Source organism: Camelus ferus, chromosome 7 (genome assembly GCF_009834535.1).
Source record: "Camelus ferus isolate YT-003-E chromosome 7, BCGSAC_Cfer_1.0, whole genome shotgun sequence".
Taxonomy (NCBI): Eukaryota; Metazoa; Chordata; class Mammalia; order Artiodactyla; family Camelidae; genus Camelus; species Camelus ferus.
The window spans coordinates 24,763,742-24,781,935 of NC_045702.1; the positions used below are offsets into that span (position 1 = coordinate 24,763,742).

The 18,194-nt window shown below is 38.8% G+C and overlaps 1 protein-coding gene across 6 annotated transcripts in view; it reads right to left on the reverse strand.

Moving 5' to 3' along the window:
- Positions 1–5,525: 5,525 nt before the first annotated feature.
- Positions 5,526–18,194, reverse strand: part of ASB15 (ankyrin repeat and SOCS box containing 15) — a 32,088-nt gene continuing 19,419 nt past the window's right edge. For 3 of the 6 annotated variants that reach the window (XM_014562977.2, XM_032483590.1, XM_032483589.1), the window contains exons 8-11: positions 16,598–16,769; positions 14,400–14,970; positions 13,727–13,880; positions 5,526–8,024 (exon numbers count right to left, since the gene is read on the reverse strand). In XM_014562977.2, the coding sequence (XP_014418463.1) occupies positions 7,852–8,024; positions 13,727–13,880; positions 14,400–14,970; positions 16,598–16,769 (1,070 nt within the window). In that variant the 3' untranslated portion in view covers positions 5,526–7,851. The remainder of the gene's footprint in view (positions 8,025–13,726; positions 13,881–14,399; positions 14,971–16,597; positions 16,770–18,194) is intronic. The other 3 variants (XM_014562980.2, XM_014562981.2, XM_032483591.1) reach the window with 3 other exon arrangements.

Sequence of the window (18,194 nt, forward strand, 5' to 3'; positions counted from 1 at the left end):
CTTCTCAGGTAGCTGGAGACGGGCTCTCGGGGGAATGTCAGGCAAAGGTCAGGCTCTGCATGAACAACAAGCAAACAGGCCACAGGGATCAGATGAGAACTGGCAATCCCCTTATCAAGTCTTCTCTCTCAGGCTTGGCAGCCAAGCAAATCTCCCAGCTATGCCAGCCTGTGGTTGTGAGCATGAGTCAAATTTAAAATTATTGGAGCTATTTATAAAAATAAAATCTTGCCATTGTATAAGGTTTATAGTTTACAAAATGCTCTTACGTACAACGTGCCAGGCAGTCTAACGTAGTAATACGATCTCCATTTAATACTTGTGTGTAGCTGCCACCTACTGCGTGTGAGGCAACCCTTAATGAAATAGATACTATGACTTCCATTTTGCAAAGGGTGAAAATGGGTTCTGAGGTTCTGAGAGGTTAAAAAGTCTCTTTAGGTATACCTAGCTGAGAAGTGATAATTAGAGTTATGTTCTCTAGGTCCAAGCTGCTTTTTTTTCCTGATAGAGGTACTGGGGATTGAACCCAGGACCTTGTGCATACTAGGCATGCATTCTACCACTGAGCTATCCCCTCTCCACCAAGCTTCTTCTCATACTGAGATTTTCTAGTTTGTCCTTTCAAAATGTACCAAAGTAAAAGAGAGGTGGGATGAAAGAAAATTTTAATAGAGCATCTATTGCTTTGCCTTGTGTGGAGTAGTTTCAGTTATCCTTTACTGAACTAACTCAAACATGTGAAAATGAGCCCCATGCAAGAAAATGGAAAGATAAACTGCTAATGTTAAAATTGTAAAGCCAGAAGAGTGATTTCCAGGAAAAATTCAAAACTGAGGAAAGAATAGCTGAATTTCATTCATCCAGCCTTCCATCTCATACGGCAGATCATAAATATGGAATTCCACTTACAAAACAGGGAGCAGATTTGGTATAGATCATATGAAGTCCTAATAAAGGGAATTTTACTTGGGTGAGCTGGAGGGGCTGAGGCTTTTGTTCATTTCAGCAATTAGTTTAGTTGTAACCCCAAGTGTTGATATTCCTACTGTGGACAGATTTGCTCACTGTGGTCCTAGGAAGAATCATGCGGAGGGTCAGCACCCAAGAAGTGGATCTTTTCCCTGGGAGGGGTCCCCCCTTGGGTTTATGACAACTGTCACTTGAGAAAACTCCTGTCCTGCAAGAAAGTGGTAACTGGAAGGGCTGAACAGCTGAGATCCTGCAGTGAAGAGGGGCTAGAAAGGTAAATTCAGTACCAAAGGCCAGGAACATGGGGACTCGGTGTGCCCAGTGATGGAACAGTCAGTGCTGGAGAGCTGGTGTCTGGTTACTGAGCTTTTTCACAAATTTATCTGGAAAATTGAAGGCCCTGGAGTTCCTCCCTGACCTTTCCTTCTATAGTTCCCCTGTGTTCTGGAGATTCACAGCTTTTTGAAAATTTGACTCTCTGATTTCCCCTGGAATGCCGTCCTTCCCCACCCACCCTGCCCCCGGTTTCTCCTGGTTCTCCTCTCCACTGCACCCCCAGGGAATCAGAGCTGGGTTTCAAGGGTGTGACAAGGGTCCCATCTCACAGTAACTTGATTCCTCGTCAGTGTATGCTCTCAGTGGGATAGGAAAGCTTCATTTTTAGCTCTCCAATCTGTATGTTTTTGTGTGTTTTGTAAATAATAATCGTAACAACAACAATAATCATGATAATAAAAGTTGGGCACGTCATATTGCAGCCAGCATGAAAATGGCAGAGATTGGCAGAGCCGGCTGCGATTGTCTGGGTTTGGGGGCCGGTGAGATTGGTGAAGGCGGCAGGCACGGTGCTGCCCTTGAACGCTGTGTCATCATCTGCTTGTAATTGGTCTTATCGGCAGAACAAAACCACTAAATCATGTGCTACCGGCACAGGGACCAAACACTTCCCTCTGAGCCAGATGATTCCTTTGTTGAGCCGGGCTGCCTCAGTGAGCTTGTAACCATGCGGCCAACTGTCAGCAAGAGATACACTCCTCCTACTCTTTTTTTTAAGGGATTTAGTCAGATGTAATTTACATACCGTAAAATTCAACTCAACTTGAAGTGTCAAGTTCAATGACCCTTTCCTTAAACGTACCAAATTGTGCAACCATCCCCACAATCCAATTTTAGAACGCTTCTAGTATCTCAGAAAGATCCCTGTGCCCATTTGCATTCAAGCTTTGTTCCCACCCCCTACCATGCCCCAGGCAACCAACCACTCATCTGTTTTCTGTCTATGTAGTAGCCTTGTCTGGGTGTTTTATATAAATGGACTCATGTAGTAGTGTTCCTTTCTGTCTGTCTTCTTCCACTTAACATAATGCTTTGGAGATCCATCCATGTTGTACCATGTTGCCAAATAGTATTCCATGGTGAACATGGGCCATATTGTGTTTATCCATTCACCACTTGGTGAGCATTTGAATTGTTCCCACTTTGGGGCTATTCAGGATGATGATGCCCTCCTAATCTGAACTAAAAATGATGGGGTGGAAACAGCTTGGGATGTGGAGTCAGGACTCCAAGACCACATCCTTGCTCTGGCATTTGCTGTCTTAGTTAACTGTAAAGGTGATGTCCTTATCTAGACAGCAGAGTTAATGGACCCCTTCCCTGCTGTGTTCCTACAGTAGTTGTAAGAATCAAGTGAGATGGTGTATGTGGAATGCCTTGTGAACTGTAAAACAGGACAGTTGAAAGGCATTGTTATTGAAGCCATCTTGCCAGAACCTATTAAAATGAACAAGTTGTTTCTTAAGGTTCTTTCTACGTTCATAGAACAAATGATCTATAAGAAATATCTACCCTTGTCCTTCTGTAGACCTGGGGTTCTCACCTTGTTTCCCCTATCAAAGCTTGTTATTTAGAGAAGTTTTGATATTATTTTACCTCTCTTCAATTCACTTGTGTTTTAAGCCTTACTTTTGATTGTCAAATAAAAGACTTTATTTCCTGTTAAAGAGAGGTTCATCAAATATCCTAGAATCACTGTAGAAAGTCAAACTCAGTATAGTTGAAGTTCAGATTTAACCAGGGCATCCTCTGACCTACAGGTTCAATTTCATCTCTTGGGTATCTCAGGTGACTATGAAAGGCAGGTCCCTAGTAAGAGGGTTGCAAGGCAGAGTTGAGTCCAGGTTGAGGGGTTTCCAATGAGTTAAAGTCCAAGCACATGTTACCATCTTCCAATCAAAGGTGATTCATTGTCACTTCATTAAAACAATCTTAAACCAGTTAGCGTAACTAGATCACGAGAGCTATTCAGACATTCAGGATCATAGATTGTTGACCACACGAATGTCACTTCTAGTTCTTTGACTCCCACAAGGTGTGAAAAATAGTTTTTTGAGAAGCCAGTGCAGATTTTGCTTCAAACAAAAAGAACCGGATACTGGTATCTCACACCCACTCAATCCTCAAGTTAGTATCACCTTTATCACCCTCCACACCGACTGCCTTATCCAACACCATGGGCTGCTTCCAAGAAGTTTTATCTTGAATGTCATTGGGACCTCCCAGGGTGGAAGACTTCCAAGGCAAGAGAAATAGCTGTCACTCGTTTACTAGAATCTGAAGCACAGAATGTGAGTACCCACCAAGTGCCTTCAGTGGGATCACTGGTCAATCCAACATTCGAACTCAGGTACTCCCAGTGCCCAGATTCAAATGACTAGTCTGTCTCTCTCCAAAAACAGCAAATCCCCAGACATCTTTAGCACTCCATGAGGTTACACAACACAGGCCGCTGAGGTCAGATAAGTCTAGTCCTTCCACACACCTTCTCCCTGAGAAGCACTTTCTCGCCTTTTGACGACCGATCATTAGGGTTTTACTAAGCAAGAGCAGATGTGGGGTTTTATGGGCTGAGGTGGTTCTCTGCTGTTTTCATTCTGTGAATTTTCTCCAGGTATTGAGAGATGGCAGTGAGATGCTGTGTACATATCTGTCATTCCTTTTCCATATTTTCCCATCTAAGCATGATAACCTGCAGACTTGTACCGTAAGACCAAGGTTCTTGATCTTGGCATCTCTACCACTGGCACTGCCACTCTGTAACAACAATGAGAGTTCGAGTCTCACATGCACTTACTCCATGTAAGATATAGTGTGTATACACTTATCTTGTGTCTTGTTCAAAATCAAGCAGCTAAGCACCATTTTTCATTCTCATAGGCACTGTACAGGAGTTCTGGTTGCCCTGGATCCTTGCCTACACACTGTATTTGTATGGTCAGGGTTCCTTTTTTTTTTTTTTCCATTATAATTGATGTGTAGTAATAGTTCACTGTGGCTTTAATTTTCATTAAAGGCTAATATTTCTTTTTTAAAAAAAATCAAGCAGCTAATAATTGGTGGAGCCTGGCTGAAACTCAGTTCTGTTTGGCTACAAAGTTTATGTTCTTACCTACTGTGTTATATGGCCCTGTAACATGTTGCACTGTAACGCATGCATATTTGCATGTATAATAGATGTGGGTATGTTATGTATATGTACATGTGTGTATAAAAGTATGGATATCTGCACGGAGTGTTTTGTTTCATTAACTTGAAGCAGGTTAGAGTTTTTTATATATCCTAAATAATTTCTGATTTGGAAGGTGACTGCATATGTAAGAGTTACAGGACATCAACCACACATTTAGGTAGGTATATCTGATAAGGTCATTGACAAGGTTTAAGTATGTTCTCTATGTCATAAAATACTCCATCTTTTTTCTAGTTTCTATGCTGTCTAACCCATACGTACTGATTTTTCAAAAACCTGCATCAAAGGGAGTGTTACCTGCAAATATTTGCTGCACGACATTTACACAATTGTTTTCACATCTTCTGCACTGTCATCCTCAGCCCAGAAACAGGTCATGTGACTCTTTAAAACAATTAAATCCTATCCTTCAATGTGCTTATGAAATGATTGTAAGTCGGAAATGGAAATGCGCTTTAAAGATCGCCTACTGAAAATCGAAACAGAACACACTCAAATAAGAGGCCATACCTGCTTCTTTCCACCCAGGGAGCCTCTGTATGATACAAAACAAAATCCACAGTTACCAAAACAGCCATGATCATCTTGGCAGCATGAGAAGGTATCATCAAAACTCCATCATGTTGATTAAACATGATAGTGGTTAAACAGACACCACTGGAGAATGTTTGGCGTCTCCTGAGGCTCACTGGGGAGGAGCAGCTGTTGCCTCTCCCAGATAGAGTGACATGTTCTGGGAGAAACAGAGTCCTAGTTAGAGAGAAATTAATTCCCTTACCCTCCAGCCTACCCCAAAAGCAAAAACACTGCTAGAAAATTTCAAACTGTGATAATAAAAAGGTCAAATCCCTTTTGGATATAGTGATTGCCTCAGTTTCATAGGATATGTTTTTCTTCTGCTTCACAAATACCAAGAGGATCACTTTCAACCCATAGCATGTGCAGTGGATTTGTATCTTTACATTCAAGCATTTCTTGAATATGTTTACATAAAACACATTAAAGAAAATGTCAAACTTTAGTGGAGTTTATTTAATATCTGAAGCATCTTATGGCACACTTGCATCCTTATTATTAGTTTTTATTTATTTAGAGTAATATTTGTAGATAACAATGCATTTTAGCCACAAGTCAGACAGCAACAGAGGAATTGTGAAATCCCATACATAAAACATTATAGTTCTAATTAAATATATTAGAATTTAATTTATATACAAATATACCCTTTAGGGAATACAAGCAGTTAAAACCATAGCTCTACTTAAACAGTTTTTTTTTTCATACTTAGTTATCTTTCAAAGATAACTAAAGGTAAATACAATTTGAAAAGTTCATAAACCGGTGAGGTATTACTGTTGAAAGAATACAATAACTCTTAAGATAAAATAACTATAAAAAAAATCTAAGAAAAGTGAATCTAAGTCATTACATTATTCAGGCTACGTATCAATTCAGTGATTCAAAACTATCATTTTACCATGAGGTGACTGATTACTTTTGTCTGGGACTTATATAACATTCACTCATTCAATATATTCAATTAATAATTTTGGAACTCTCTCTGTGCTCTAGGGAATGTGCTTGGCCTTAAAAAACACTGCAAAATAAGTCAGACATAGGCCCTGCCCTCAGAGAGCTTACAGTCTAGTGGGGCAGATGGATGGGAACACAAGCACCTATGATACAGCATGAGAAGTACTGGGGCCTCCCATCCTAGAGGAAGGAACATCTAAGCTGAAACCTGTAGGATAAAGGGTGGAGAAGGGAAAAGGGAGGCGGAAAGAGGATTCCACGCAGAAGAAGAAGGAAATGCAAAGACCCTGAGGTGTAAGAGAGCCTGGTCTCTTCTACAACAGTGCTTCCCAAACAAAAGGCTTCAGAGACTTGTTGGGCCAGAACGAGATTTTCACCCAGCAGTGGGAAAATAAAGACAGTTTACTAAGTCTTTCCAAAGCTCAAGTCACTCAATTTTTATAATCGAGTTTAAGGCAGCCCCATTTTGTGGCATTAAAATGGCCCCTCTTTTGTGAAATGACAGAGGCAATAGTAGATGTAATAGATGTCCCAATTTTTAAAATTAGTAAAACAAAAAGTACCGATGTATAAAATCGAAAATCACTGTTCAAAGAGTAAACTTACAAAAGGTGTTTAATATGGTAAGGGAGACATTAAGAGAGAAGTCTAAGGAGAAAGTCACAGAGTTAGATCACGAAGGGCCATGGAAGACCTTTGGACTTTATCCTAAGAGCAGTGGGAATGGTTTTAAGCAGGGGACTGAAACTTGCTTACATCTGTGAAAGATCACTCCAGGATGTGGTGTAGAATGTGCGTGGGGTGGGGCAAGACAGCCGGGAGGAAGACCAGGTAGGCAGCACTGCAGTCCCCCAGGAAGAAAGCTGGTAACAGCCGGTATGGGGCTGACTCAGTGAACCTGAGGCAAAGAAGATGACTTCATGAAGTAAACTGACCAGGGTCTGGTGATTTGTTCTGTTGAGTAAGGAAAACCGATAGGCAAGGCTGATGTCCAGGCTTTTGACTTGATAATTGGGTTAACTATTGATAACTGGGTTAACTACTGAGCTAGAGAATGTAAGAGAAGGAGACCTTTAGTGGAGGAAGACAGTGAGTTCATTTCAGGACCTGCTGAATTTGAGGTATCTTTGTATTCAAATGTCCTTTAGGCCAATTGTCTACTTACGGCTCAAGCGCATAGGAGAAAGAGCTGGACTTCGGGTATAAGTTTTACAGTCAACAGCATGTAGACAGTCACTGAAACCACGGACATGGATGAAATGTCCAAAATGTCCAGGAGAACACAGCATAAAAAGAGACTTCAGACAAAGGGAGGGCTGGCTGGAGATGAGAAAGAAGCCAGAGACAGAGAGTCAGGGAGGTAGGAACACTCGTTGAAATTAGCAACAAGGAAGTTATTAAGGGCCTTGAGAAAGGCAGTGAGGGAGCAGAAGCCAGATGACAGTGTGCGAATCTGCAGACAGGAAGGGGCTCTTTTACACAGGGCGGTGATAAAAGACAGGAGAGAATGGGCCAGCAACCTGCTGGAGATGTGGAGAAAATGGTTGTTTTATAAACATAGGAGAGACTTGATAGGGAGAGTTTGAAGACTTGTTGCAAGCAAAAATAATCAATAGAGATTCAAATACAAAATACTGACTAGCTTAAAAAAATCACAATGTTAAGGTCTTTAGAGATGTCAAATATGGTGTTCCTATAAGAACACAGGATCCAGTTATAAAATCATCAATGGATTTAAATACACGAAAGGATGTGAAATGATGCCAAGAAATTCTGAGGGAATCCCATTTAAAGATATTTTAAAATACTATTTTAAATTATGGCAATTTTAGCGCTTGTCCATAGAGATCATACTCTTTAAATAATATGTATCTTTGAATAGTTGGTGGTAGAGAGAGCTTCTCCATTGAGGCTGGCTGGCAAAGTCGCTGGAGTCCCATAAGTCTTCGAATTTTTAACCGACATAAATGCTTTAAGGAGCAAGGATTCTCTAAAGTGGGTAGGAAAAGCAAGCAAAACATGAAAACCATATTAATGGATCGACCTTTAAGAGAGAGATTGAGAACAGTATTAATAGCGTCATTCTGAAAAACAGGCATGCGCACATTAGCAACTGTTGACTTTAAGTAAAATTCAAATTGCAGTTAAGCCTTCCAGACCATTCGTTTAGAATGTAAGCTCCACAGAGGCAGACAATCTCCCTCTGTGTCAGGGAAGAGAGTCTGGCTCCTAAGGGGTCTTCAACTAGAATATGTTAAATGAATGAATGGACTTGATTGAAGAAAGTTAATGCTCAACTCTCCTATTTATTTTTTAAAATGAGTATTTTAGAGATAGATAGACTTCTGTACTTCCTCTCTCTCCTACCAATCTTTCTGATGAATAATTATCTGTGAAACATCTGATGCAAATGATTCCATATGTCCATGATTCAGTCTTAGGTTTATTTCATGTCTAATACCTAGACATTTTATATTTTCAATAAAATCTATGAATGTTATTCAAATATCTGGTGCCAGTCTTTATTTTCCACTCTTACATCAGCTACAATATAATTACAGTCCTGATCTATTATCCCAGCAACACGAGCTAATGAAGAGGCAGCGTTGCATACCAGCTTGGATGTGGGCTCTGGACTTGGACAGCTTGGACTTTAAAATCCTGGCTCTGCCAGGCAGTATTTGTATGACCTTGGACAAGTTACTTAGCCTCTGTGGTCTCAGGATTCTCATCTGTGAAATGTGGGTAACAATGGGACCCACCTCATAGAAGATCAAACAAATCAATTCATGTAGAGTATAGAAAAGTGCTTGGTACATTCAATAATGTGAACTCAATTCAATAATAAAAGATCACGTTTCAGTTACAGTCAAGATTAGAAACATTTAAATTATCTTGAAAAAAATTAAAAGTGTTTTTCAAAAACTAGTGAGGCAAAGTTTTTGTGACCAAAATGGGCAGAATAAACCCAGCTTTTTTTTTTTTTTTTAAATTACCATTTTATTTTTTTTCCCTAATAATACGCTGCCCTATGTATACCTGGAGGAATCCTGACATCCAGTGGTGAACCATACTCATAGCAACCGACTGACTTAACTAGTTGCAATGACGTATGACTGAAACAACAACAACAAAAATTCTTACTTGAATTGCTTTCCCAAAGTCATAAGAATTGATTGTTCTTTTGCAATACAAACACAGAATAATTAATTACCAATTAGAAGCAAAATCTATTCTATGACGGGAAGCACAGTGGTATTGAAGAAAGCGCCTGTGTTTTGAAGTGAGACAGACAAGGCGTTCAAATTATTTATTTTTTATGTTTATAACTTTGGGAAATTAATTTATCTAAGCATTAGGGGTTTTTTTCCTTTACAATATCCAAAATATTTTAACTCTTCTATTGTAAAATAAAATATAGATAAAACAACGACACAAACATATAGTTTCTCAAGTTATTATAAGTGATTATCAGGTGAACATCTTTAATCAACTCCCAGGTCATGAACAGAAGGACTTCCTTAGCCACCCCAGAATTCCCTCCACAATCCATCCCAAACTGCATTCCTTCCTCCCCTATAAGGAACTACTATTCTGACTTTGACAGTAATCACTTCCTTATATATATATATTTAAAATCTGTTATGTTCTTTAAGTCTATTTTAATCTGCAAGTTCTTCTTTCCAGACCCTTCTCTTCCTTTCAACTAGTCTTTGAAGATCTAAAATGCTGTCATTTCTCACAGCCTGATTTTTGCTGATTGGATTTTTATGGTGTGGTTCCATGTCCAACTGCCTTGTCTACTTGCAGACTGATAGCTGGATCCAGAGGCTTGATCAGACTCAGGGCTGATCTCTTTGGCAAAACTATAGCTGGTGCTGCATTCTTTCACCACAGGCCACGTCATGGGATATAAGCAGCAACTGATGCTCATTGATCACATCCATGGGCTTACTGGGGGCTGCAAAATGGTGGCATCTAATTATATCATATCTTTTTTTATTTCTTCTTTGGAATATTTGTATAAAAGGATACTTTTGCTCATGTATTCTTTGGTTACTGGTGGCACAAATCATATACATAAGGCAGAATAAATGCTTGACTCTTTTCCTTCATTCATTTTCAAGACGATGAATTGATTTTCTTATCCTGTGGACCTGATCAATTTTTAAAATAACACATTTAAACATATTTAACTGGTTTCAGTTCACTGAAATAATTATTCTTTCAAAGTTTAAATTGTCCCATCTTTGACCAATGGGAGCCTCGAGCTGGCTCCTGAATTCTTTGGACATGATTCTGGTAGTCTGTGAGAGTTCCTTGTTATCTGGCATGACCGGATACACCCGACTCACCTTGCATACTTCCTTCCCCAGATCTAAAATCGTCCATTTCTCCAAGAAACTCTGGTTTCTTTTTCTAGGAAGTGGTACTTCAAAGCCACAGTCTGGGTGCTAAGGATGCTCATTGCTACTGGGCTTCTCATTATTTCTAAGTCTTTTTTGTAGACAGATACACACACACACATATGCTTTCAAGGTAAAATAGTTTATGAGTTCACATTGGGAGTTCCAATTCAAATTCAGAACTTCAGAATTTTTCTTTAAGGGCTTCCATACTACATCTGTATTTCCTTTCTTCCACACTGGCAATCCTGGTTCTCAAGGATGCAAAGAATAATAGAATTAGAGTATCCTATGTGCTGACTACATTCCTCATTCTCAGCATAACAATGTTAATATTATGCCAACACCAGTAAAATTTCTGAGCTCTGTGAAAAATGTCTGTGTGTGTGCTCTCTCCATTTTTCTCCCATTTAAAATAGTTGTGTCATATTGACACTATCTGATGGTATAACCATTATATATTATTTCTTCTCCATTGTAACTCTCACTTAGTCTTGGTGTTCGGTTTAATGCTGACTACTAGTCCTCGTGTCATTATCTCGTTAGTCATTTTGGTTTCTCTGAAGCTTATTTTTGAGTAGATTCTTGAGAAGGTGATCAGAAGAGTAATATTGTTTGAGAGCATCCTTTTTTCCCCTTATAAATCACTTGTTCTCATATAGCAATTTGTAATCTTCAGTTTCAAATCCTTCTTTTTCTATTACAGAAAGTTTTTTGAAATACAAGTTTTTGTATTTGTTCCATTCCTTTGATTTGGTTTTCCTTTTCAGGAAATTCTTTTCCTTGCCTGTGTTCAATATCTGTCACTGTCTTTCAAATCCTTTTTTTTTTTTTTATCTATTCTTTTATTCCTATTTTATTTTTAAAATTTCCTTCCATTTCATCTTCTATTTCTCCTGAGGTATTATTTATTGCATTATTAATTCTTGCTTTCATTCCAGTTCAGTCCTCATATTTGTAATTAATTTGTGTTTTTTATTTCTAATTCTTTCCTCAGTTCTGTTACCTCATTTCTGAATTTTTCTAATTCTGAGTTGTGTCGTTCTTTCATGTCTTACGTCATTTCCTTATGCCTTTTAGCTTGTTTTGAAACAGGGTTTCAGTTTTAATCTGTTCTAAGGGCATGTCTTTCTGTACTTTTATTGTCTGTGGGGATGTTATTCTGTTCCTCTTTCCTATTTTTTCTTATAATAAGTTTATACGGGATTTGACTGGGTTACTTTCCTGTTGCTCATTATTATGTGAATCTCTGGAAGCATGCTTGTTTCAAGATAGCTCTTCTAACTTTACGGAGCTCCCTATACTGTTGTCATCTTGCAATGAGCCAGAATATGGTGGCTGCTCCCTGAGGTTTCCTGGTTCTCTTTGTGGCCCACCACGTTTATGTGGAATCTCACATCTCAGTCCTACTTGATTTTGACTTTACTCCCAATGTGGGCCTTGGTTCAGAAAGGGAGCCCTGACGGGCCAGTTTCAAGACTTCATAGGGTCCAAATTATTCTGTAATTCCCCCTTAGCCTTAGTTTTTATTTATGAAAATTAGCAATGATAACACCTAATCTACAAGTCGTGGGGATTTCATGACATGCTTTACATATACATTTCAGATACTTCATATAAACTTACCATGTAATAAAAGTAACAGAAAAATACTAATAATTTGGGGGATGTATACCTCAGTGGTGGAGTGCGTGTTTAGCATGCATGAGGTCCTGGGTTCAATCCTTGGAATCACCATAAAAAATACTAATCATTTAGTTTTAAAAATAGCTAAATTTATTAAGTGTTCTCAATGTTGTAGACATTAAGCTAAGCACCTTACATGTATCATCTCTTTAAATCCCCACAACTACCTTATAAGGTAAATATGAGCCCCATTTTGCAGTGCAAAATCCTTGGCATAAAAAGAATAAGTAACTTGCTGAAAGTCACATAGTTAGTATGTCTATCTTGGTCTTTTAACAATAAATAAAAAAATTCCCCTCCCCTCAGTGAAACAAAAATGATACAATAAATTGCTGTTTCTATGAAAATATCAGCCCTGATTGACATATGCACTCTACAGCCGAGCAGTCCTACAGAGTCCCATCCCATTCTAAGTCTGTCTGACCCCAGAGATCAATTTCTAGGTTCACAGTACAATATTACCCATTAGGTTCTCTAAGGTTCCTGTTTTAGTTCCAGGGGAAGAGCCATTTGAGGAAAATCCAAGCCTACCTCCAAATCTGCAATAAGCTGAACTATCACTCTAGCCAATCAAAGTCTCCATCCCTCTGCCCATCTACATCTTCTGCTATCGTGGTCAGAGTAGTCCAGATTCCGATTGTACACTTTAATGTGTGAGACTCTGATTGAAGCAAAGTGCTTAGACGAAGACCACTATATCATTCACGTTTCTTTTTATAGAACTTTATATGTAAAGAACATGGTACATGAATCAGTTCAACACTTCAGTTTCATCTTCTTGACTATAAAATATAACCTGCTACTTTGCATAAAATTTGCCTGATCCTAAAGAAAAGGCTGCTGTGGTTTTGTTATCCCATTCAAGGCTGATTTAGGTGTATTCAGAGTGCCAGAATATTTAAATGCAATGTCAAGTTCTATGATGCTTCTTTAGGCTCTATGAAATTGATGTCCAAGTAGGTTTTGAAAGCTCATTTTCCAAACTCATATGTTGAAAGAGAAAACTTTTCCAATTTATTTTTTTTCTAATTTCTCTTTGTATTTGGAGTAATTTTAGATACATCGTATTGAAATTTTTATGGTAGGATTCACTTTTATGATTATAACTAAACTTCAAGCTAGAGAATACAAATGGCCTGCTTGTAATAGGTTTTTGATGGTAAGAATTTGTCAGTAAAGACCCAGAGAGAGCATATCAAAAGGGATGATTCTAATTCATTCCATTCGTTCATTTACTCAGTATTTACTGAGTATCGAGGCATTATGCCAAGCCTTGAGAATACGGAAATAAGCAAAACAGATGCCTGCCCACATGGAGGTTACAATCTATATACTTGATACTTTTAAAAAATGAGTTCTAGTCAGAATGTTAAAATAGTTATAGTGTTATTCAATACACAGTTAAAGAGTTGGAAAGTATCAAAAAAAAAAAGCAAGAAATTAGTATCTTACATCAGAGGAAGTATTAAGGATGATTTTTAAAAAACCAGGTAATTCTGAAAATAAGGTAGCACTGAAAAAGTATCAAAGACGACATTAAGAAACTTCCCCTATATACATTCTTCATAAAAATTTTTGTAGGCAAAACTTGTGCTTTTACCTAGTATTTGACGGATTTCTGGCCATTCTCTCTGTACTTCTAGTGCCGATTTCAGCTTAGCACACAGAGGGATATAATCCATGTAATCTATTAATACACGAATAACGCTGCCTACCAAGTGTTTCATCCACGGAACTGTAATAAACTCACAGAACTGAGAGAAGCGATAAAATTTAATTTAGCAGTACTTTTAATATATCACATACACAAACAATTTTGTTATGAAAAATTACTATCCTTGTCTTTTTACAGGAACTAAAAATACCCTCCTTGTAACGAACAAAAAAGAAAAATAAGCTGCCTGTTTCTGTGCAACTATGAGCCCTGATGCATGCATGGTTTTGATGTGATTGTACTCAACATTACATGGGAGAATCATGCTACTTTCCATGATCCTTCTTTCCATGCTTCTAGCCCCAGTATTCCACCAAATAAGCATAAATTATTAATTGCATACATTTTCACATTCTTCTACATTCAGTTTCCAATTAAAGAAAAATACAATCTTTTTTTTGGCCTAGTTTTATGCTTATTTCCTCATATCACTACAAGCAAAACTCAAGAACAAGAAAAATACAAAAGTTGGAGTTGATTTTTCTTTTCTTCTAACATCCCTAAATGAGCAAACATTCGGATGATGACCCAGTAGGAAGAAGAGAGGGATGTAACTCACCGGGTTATCTTTTATGACACAAGACGTCCATCCCGGCAGTACCTCTTCCTCTATGTCCGACCACACAAACGAATTTCCAAAGATGTCCCCGTGCATGCATTCAAAGCACATCTCCACCTGATAGCCATTATTCAGCAACAGCCTCAGCATCACCTCGTCATTTAGGGCATACTGAATGGCACTGGGGAAGCGAGTGTCGTTCACATGCATAAAATAACAGTTGACGTTAGCTCCGTGGGAGAGAAGCAGCCGGACAATTTCATGATTATTGGCCCTCACTGCCACAAGTAGACAGTTGAGGGGATCGAGGTTCGGGTCTGCACCTGCAGCCAGAAGGAGTTCTGTGCAGTGGATGTCATTATTAGAAACAGCAAAATATAGCGCAGTCTTCCGTTCATCGTCGTAGCTCTCGGAAATGTGGTCGGCAAGCAGGGCATTGACATCAAAACCATTTTCAATAAGCAGTTCTAGGCACTGTACACTTTGTCCATCTGCTGCGGAGTGAATTGGTGTCATCCCACTTTTCTGGATTGCATTTTTGGATGTTACTGGAATAAGATATTTCAGTGCACTGAAAAAAAAATCGAATATCCACATGGCATGGAGAAAATCAAGAAATTAAGTAAGTCAGCTTCCTCACTAGACAAAAGAATTCATTTTGTTTAGTTTCTTGTATTTTCTCTAGATAATCTTACACAAAACACTTAACGTTTGTCCATTGACTTACTACTATTCAGTTTAATGGAATTTAGTTTTGATTTAGCTTCTTCCCATTCTAAATATTCCTGGGGAACATGCTGGATCTTACATGTTTGGTCCTAGAATTGTGGTTCCTCAGGAACCCTCACCATTTTCCAACTCTTCTCTGAACACCATAATATTTATAATCAACCAATGCTCTTTAATGAAAAAAAAAAATAGAAAAGCAAGCCCATCTGATGCCATAGAAGATTGCTTCATACTCTTGACCATTAGAGTCATGGAGTCACAGAAGTTAGAGCTGGAAGTGACCTTGGACATCACTTGGCCCAATCCCTTTATGTAACAGAAGAGCCATATGAAGTCTTGAGAAATGAAATGATTTGTCCAAGGTCGCACGGATGTGGAGCAATGACTAGAATTCAGGTCTCTTGAATTCTCATTTGTTACTCCTCTTTCACTGCTTCCTGAGCAATCTATGCTTTAATACTGGCCATGGACATCCTGACTGCTTCCATATTCTTTGAAATTGAATTATCAGTAACAAGAAGAGTCTCTACCGTTTCCTCAACCTTACATCAGTCCCATTCAGATAACTAACTACAGCTCATGTTTGTTACGTTAGTTGTGAATTTCTCACTTGATTTACCGACTGGACATGTATGAGAGCCACAGGCGGGGATAACTTGATCTCCTGTGCCTAATTTGGAGCTACTACGTGTGAATTTATGAACACTGGGAGTAAATCCAGCTAAACTTGAACAACGTGCCACTCAGCATCAATTACGCATCATTGGCCACTTAGCCACTGCCACTACTGAAAGTGATAAGGGCTAATGATGTCAAAATTTTTGAACTTGGGAAACATATCCAATTGCCAAAAACCAACCTTTCATGATGGGTAGTTTAGTATAATGATTATAGATTTCTATTGATGTGTTGGTCATGGCGCATTTTGTAATTCAAAAATACATTCAACCAATTTTTGGGAATAAATAAATCTAAATTTATAATAAAACTTCTTTATTCAAGGATAAATTTGACATTATATTATATTATAATTATATTATTATGTTATAATATCTATAGGTATTGGTAAAATTGGGCTAATACCGATAGTATTGTTACAAATTTTAATCCTTTGCCAAAGGGGCAATTTTTAGAAGCCCTGTAACTCTTTGCTAAACATATTTTTTAAAAAACCAGAAAGGTACATTTGGGTGGCTTGTGCAGAATTCCCACTTATAACTTACTTTCTTCTAAAAGAAAATCTCTTTTCATTGTAAGTATAGTATAAATTCAATGTGGAAATTTTATTAAGTACAGGATATAAAACAAAGGGGAAAACTCAAAGAAATATTTAGATATACAAAACTTACGAACATTTTGCCTTTTTCTTTTTGGATTTTGAGAGGTGTGCAGACAAATTTGGGATTATACTGTATATATCGTTTTGTATTTTTCAACTTGAAATGATCATCTTATGATTTATTACTTACAGATAATGTCCCTCGTAGGCAGCTCGGTGTATAGGAAGATGCCCTGCTCTGTTAGGTACATTTCCACTTCCTCCATATTCCAGCAGGAGGGAGATGCAGTCAGGGTTGCCCCCTCCTGCTGCCTCAAACAACACGGATGCCCCGTCATCCGCCAAAGCAAGCACGTCACCTCCTGGCAGTATAAAACACGTGGCAGAGTGGTAACTGGACTGATTGTCAAGATAGTCCCCGTAAAAATAACCTGCTGTTTTCCTTTCTGGCTAAGACTTAAAAGTAAAAGTACAGAATTAAGAAATCTGTGTTCTGTCTTTTCAGTAAACAATCATGCATCATGTTTCACTTGTCAGAAAATCTTTCCATTACAAGAACACTGGAGAAATCGACAAGTCCATTTCCACGACAGGCAAATGCTGCCAGAAAAAGGTATAGTTAGACTTTTAAAGACAGCAGGTGACACTCTGTTTCATTTCAACAAATATTTATCAACTGCCCTCTATGTGCGACTACTGTGTGTGACCCGGCAGAAAATCTAAGATGAATAAATCTATCTTAAGAAGCTTAGAGGGGAAATGAAACCAAATATCATCAAAGAACACAAACCATGTAATATTCAAGTGACATCTGGACTAGAAGGCATGACGTAGGGGAAAGCGGTCTGTTGCTGACTGGGAGAGTTTGGGGTGAGCGACTTATGGCTATGAACCTCCAACTCCTCATCCGTAAACTAGAGAATATGGTTTATTTGATAATTAAATGAAGTTGCATTTTGGGGAGGGGGTTCCTCAGAAATGTTAGTCTTTTCCCCATAGAGGAGCCTTGAGGATTATGAGGAGGTAGCCTTTATTTACAGACGAGTAAGAGAAATAAATGTTTAAGTAACTAGGCGAGGGTCAGACAACGAGGAAGTGGCAGATGGCAATTTAAGTCAGTCTCTTAATTCCTGGTTCTGAGTTGTTTAAGGCACTTGGAGGCTTCAAAGGAAGGTGATGTCACAATCTGTTGGGAAGAATTAGGAAAGTCTTCAGGGAGGAAGAATCTCCAGAGATTGACTCTGAATTGTGCTGGAAGGTACTCCAGATGAGGGCAGGAGCCTGGCCCAAACCCAGACAGGGGGAATGTGGGGTATATCTGGGAATACTGCTAGGCTAACTTAGCTGGAGCACAGGATACACAATTAGGAGCACTGAGAGATAAACCCGGAAAGGCAACTCAGGGTGATTCAGGGGGTGCCTGTGCGTGATCCAGCGGGCCGCAGGGACCCACTGAAGATTTTCTGTACAGTTTCCAGGACTGTAGCTGACCCTGAGGGAGAGCAGCTGAGTGACAGTGTTAGTGTGGGTCCTCAGATGGGGAGACTGGAACCCAGGAGAAGGGTCAGGAAACAACTGCCCTGGTCCAGGCAAGATGGGAGGATGCAAAGCAGAGGGACCGCCAAGGTGAGAACAGGTGAGAGGGGGTTGTTATAGCACAAGGCAGCTGACTATATTTGAAAAAGAAGGTGATGGTGGAATTAGAGAGAAATCCAAGCTCTCAATCTTCGTTGAGAGAAATTATTCAATGAAAAGCGTGAAAGAAGATGAATTCAATTTAGGAGAGG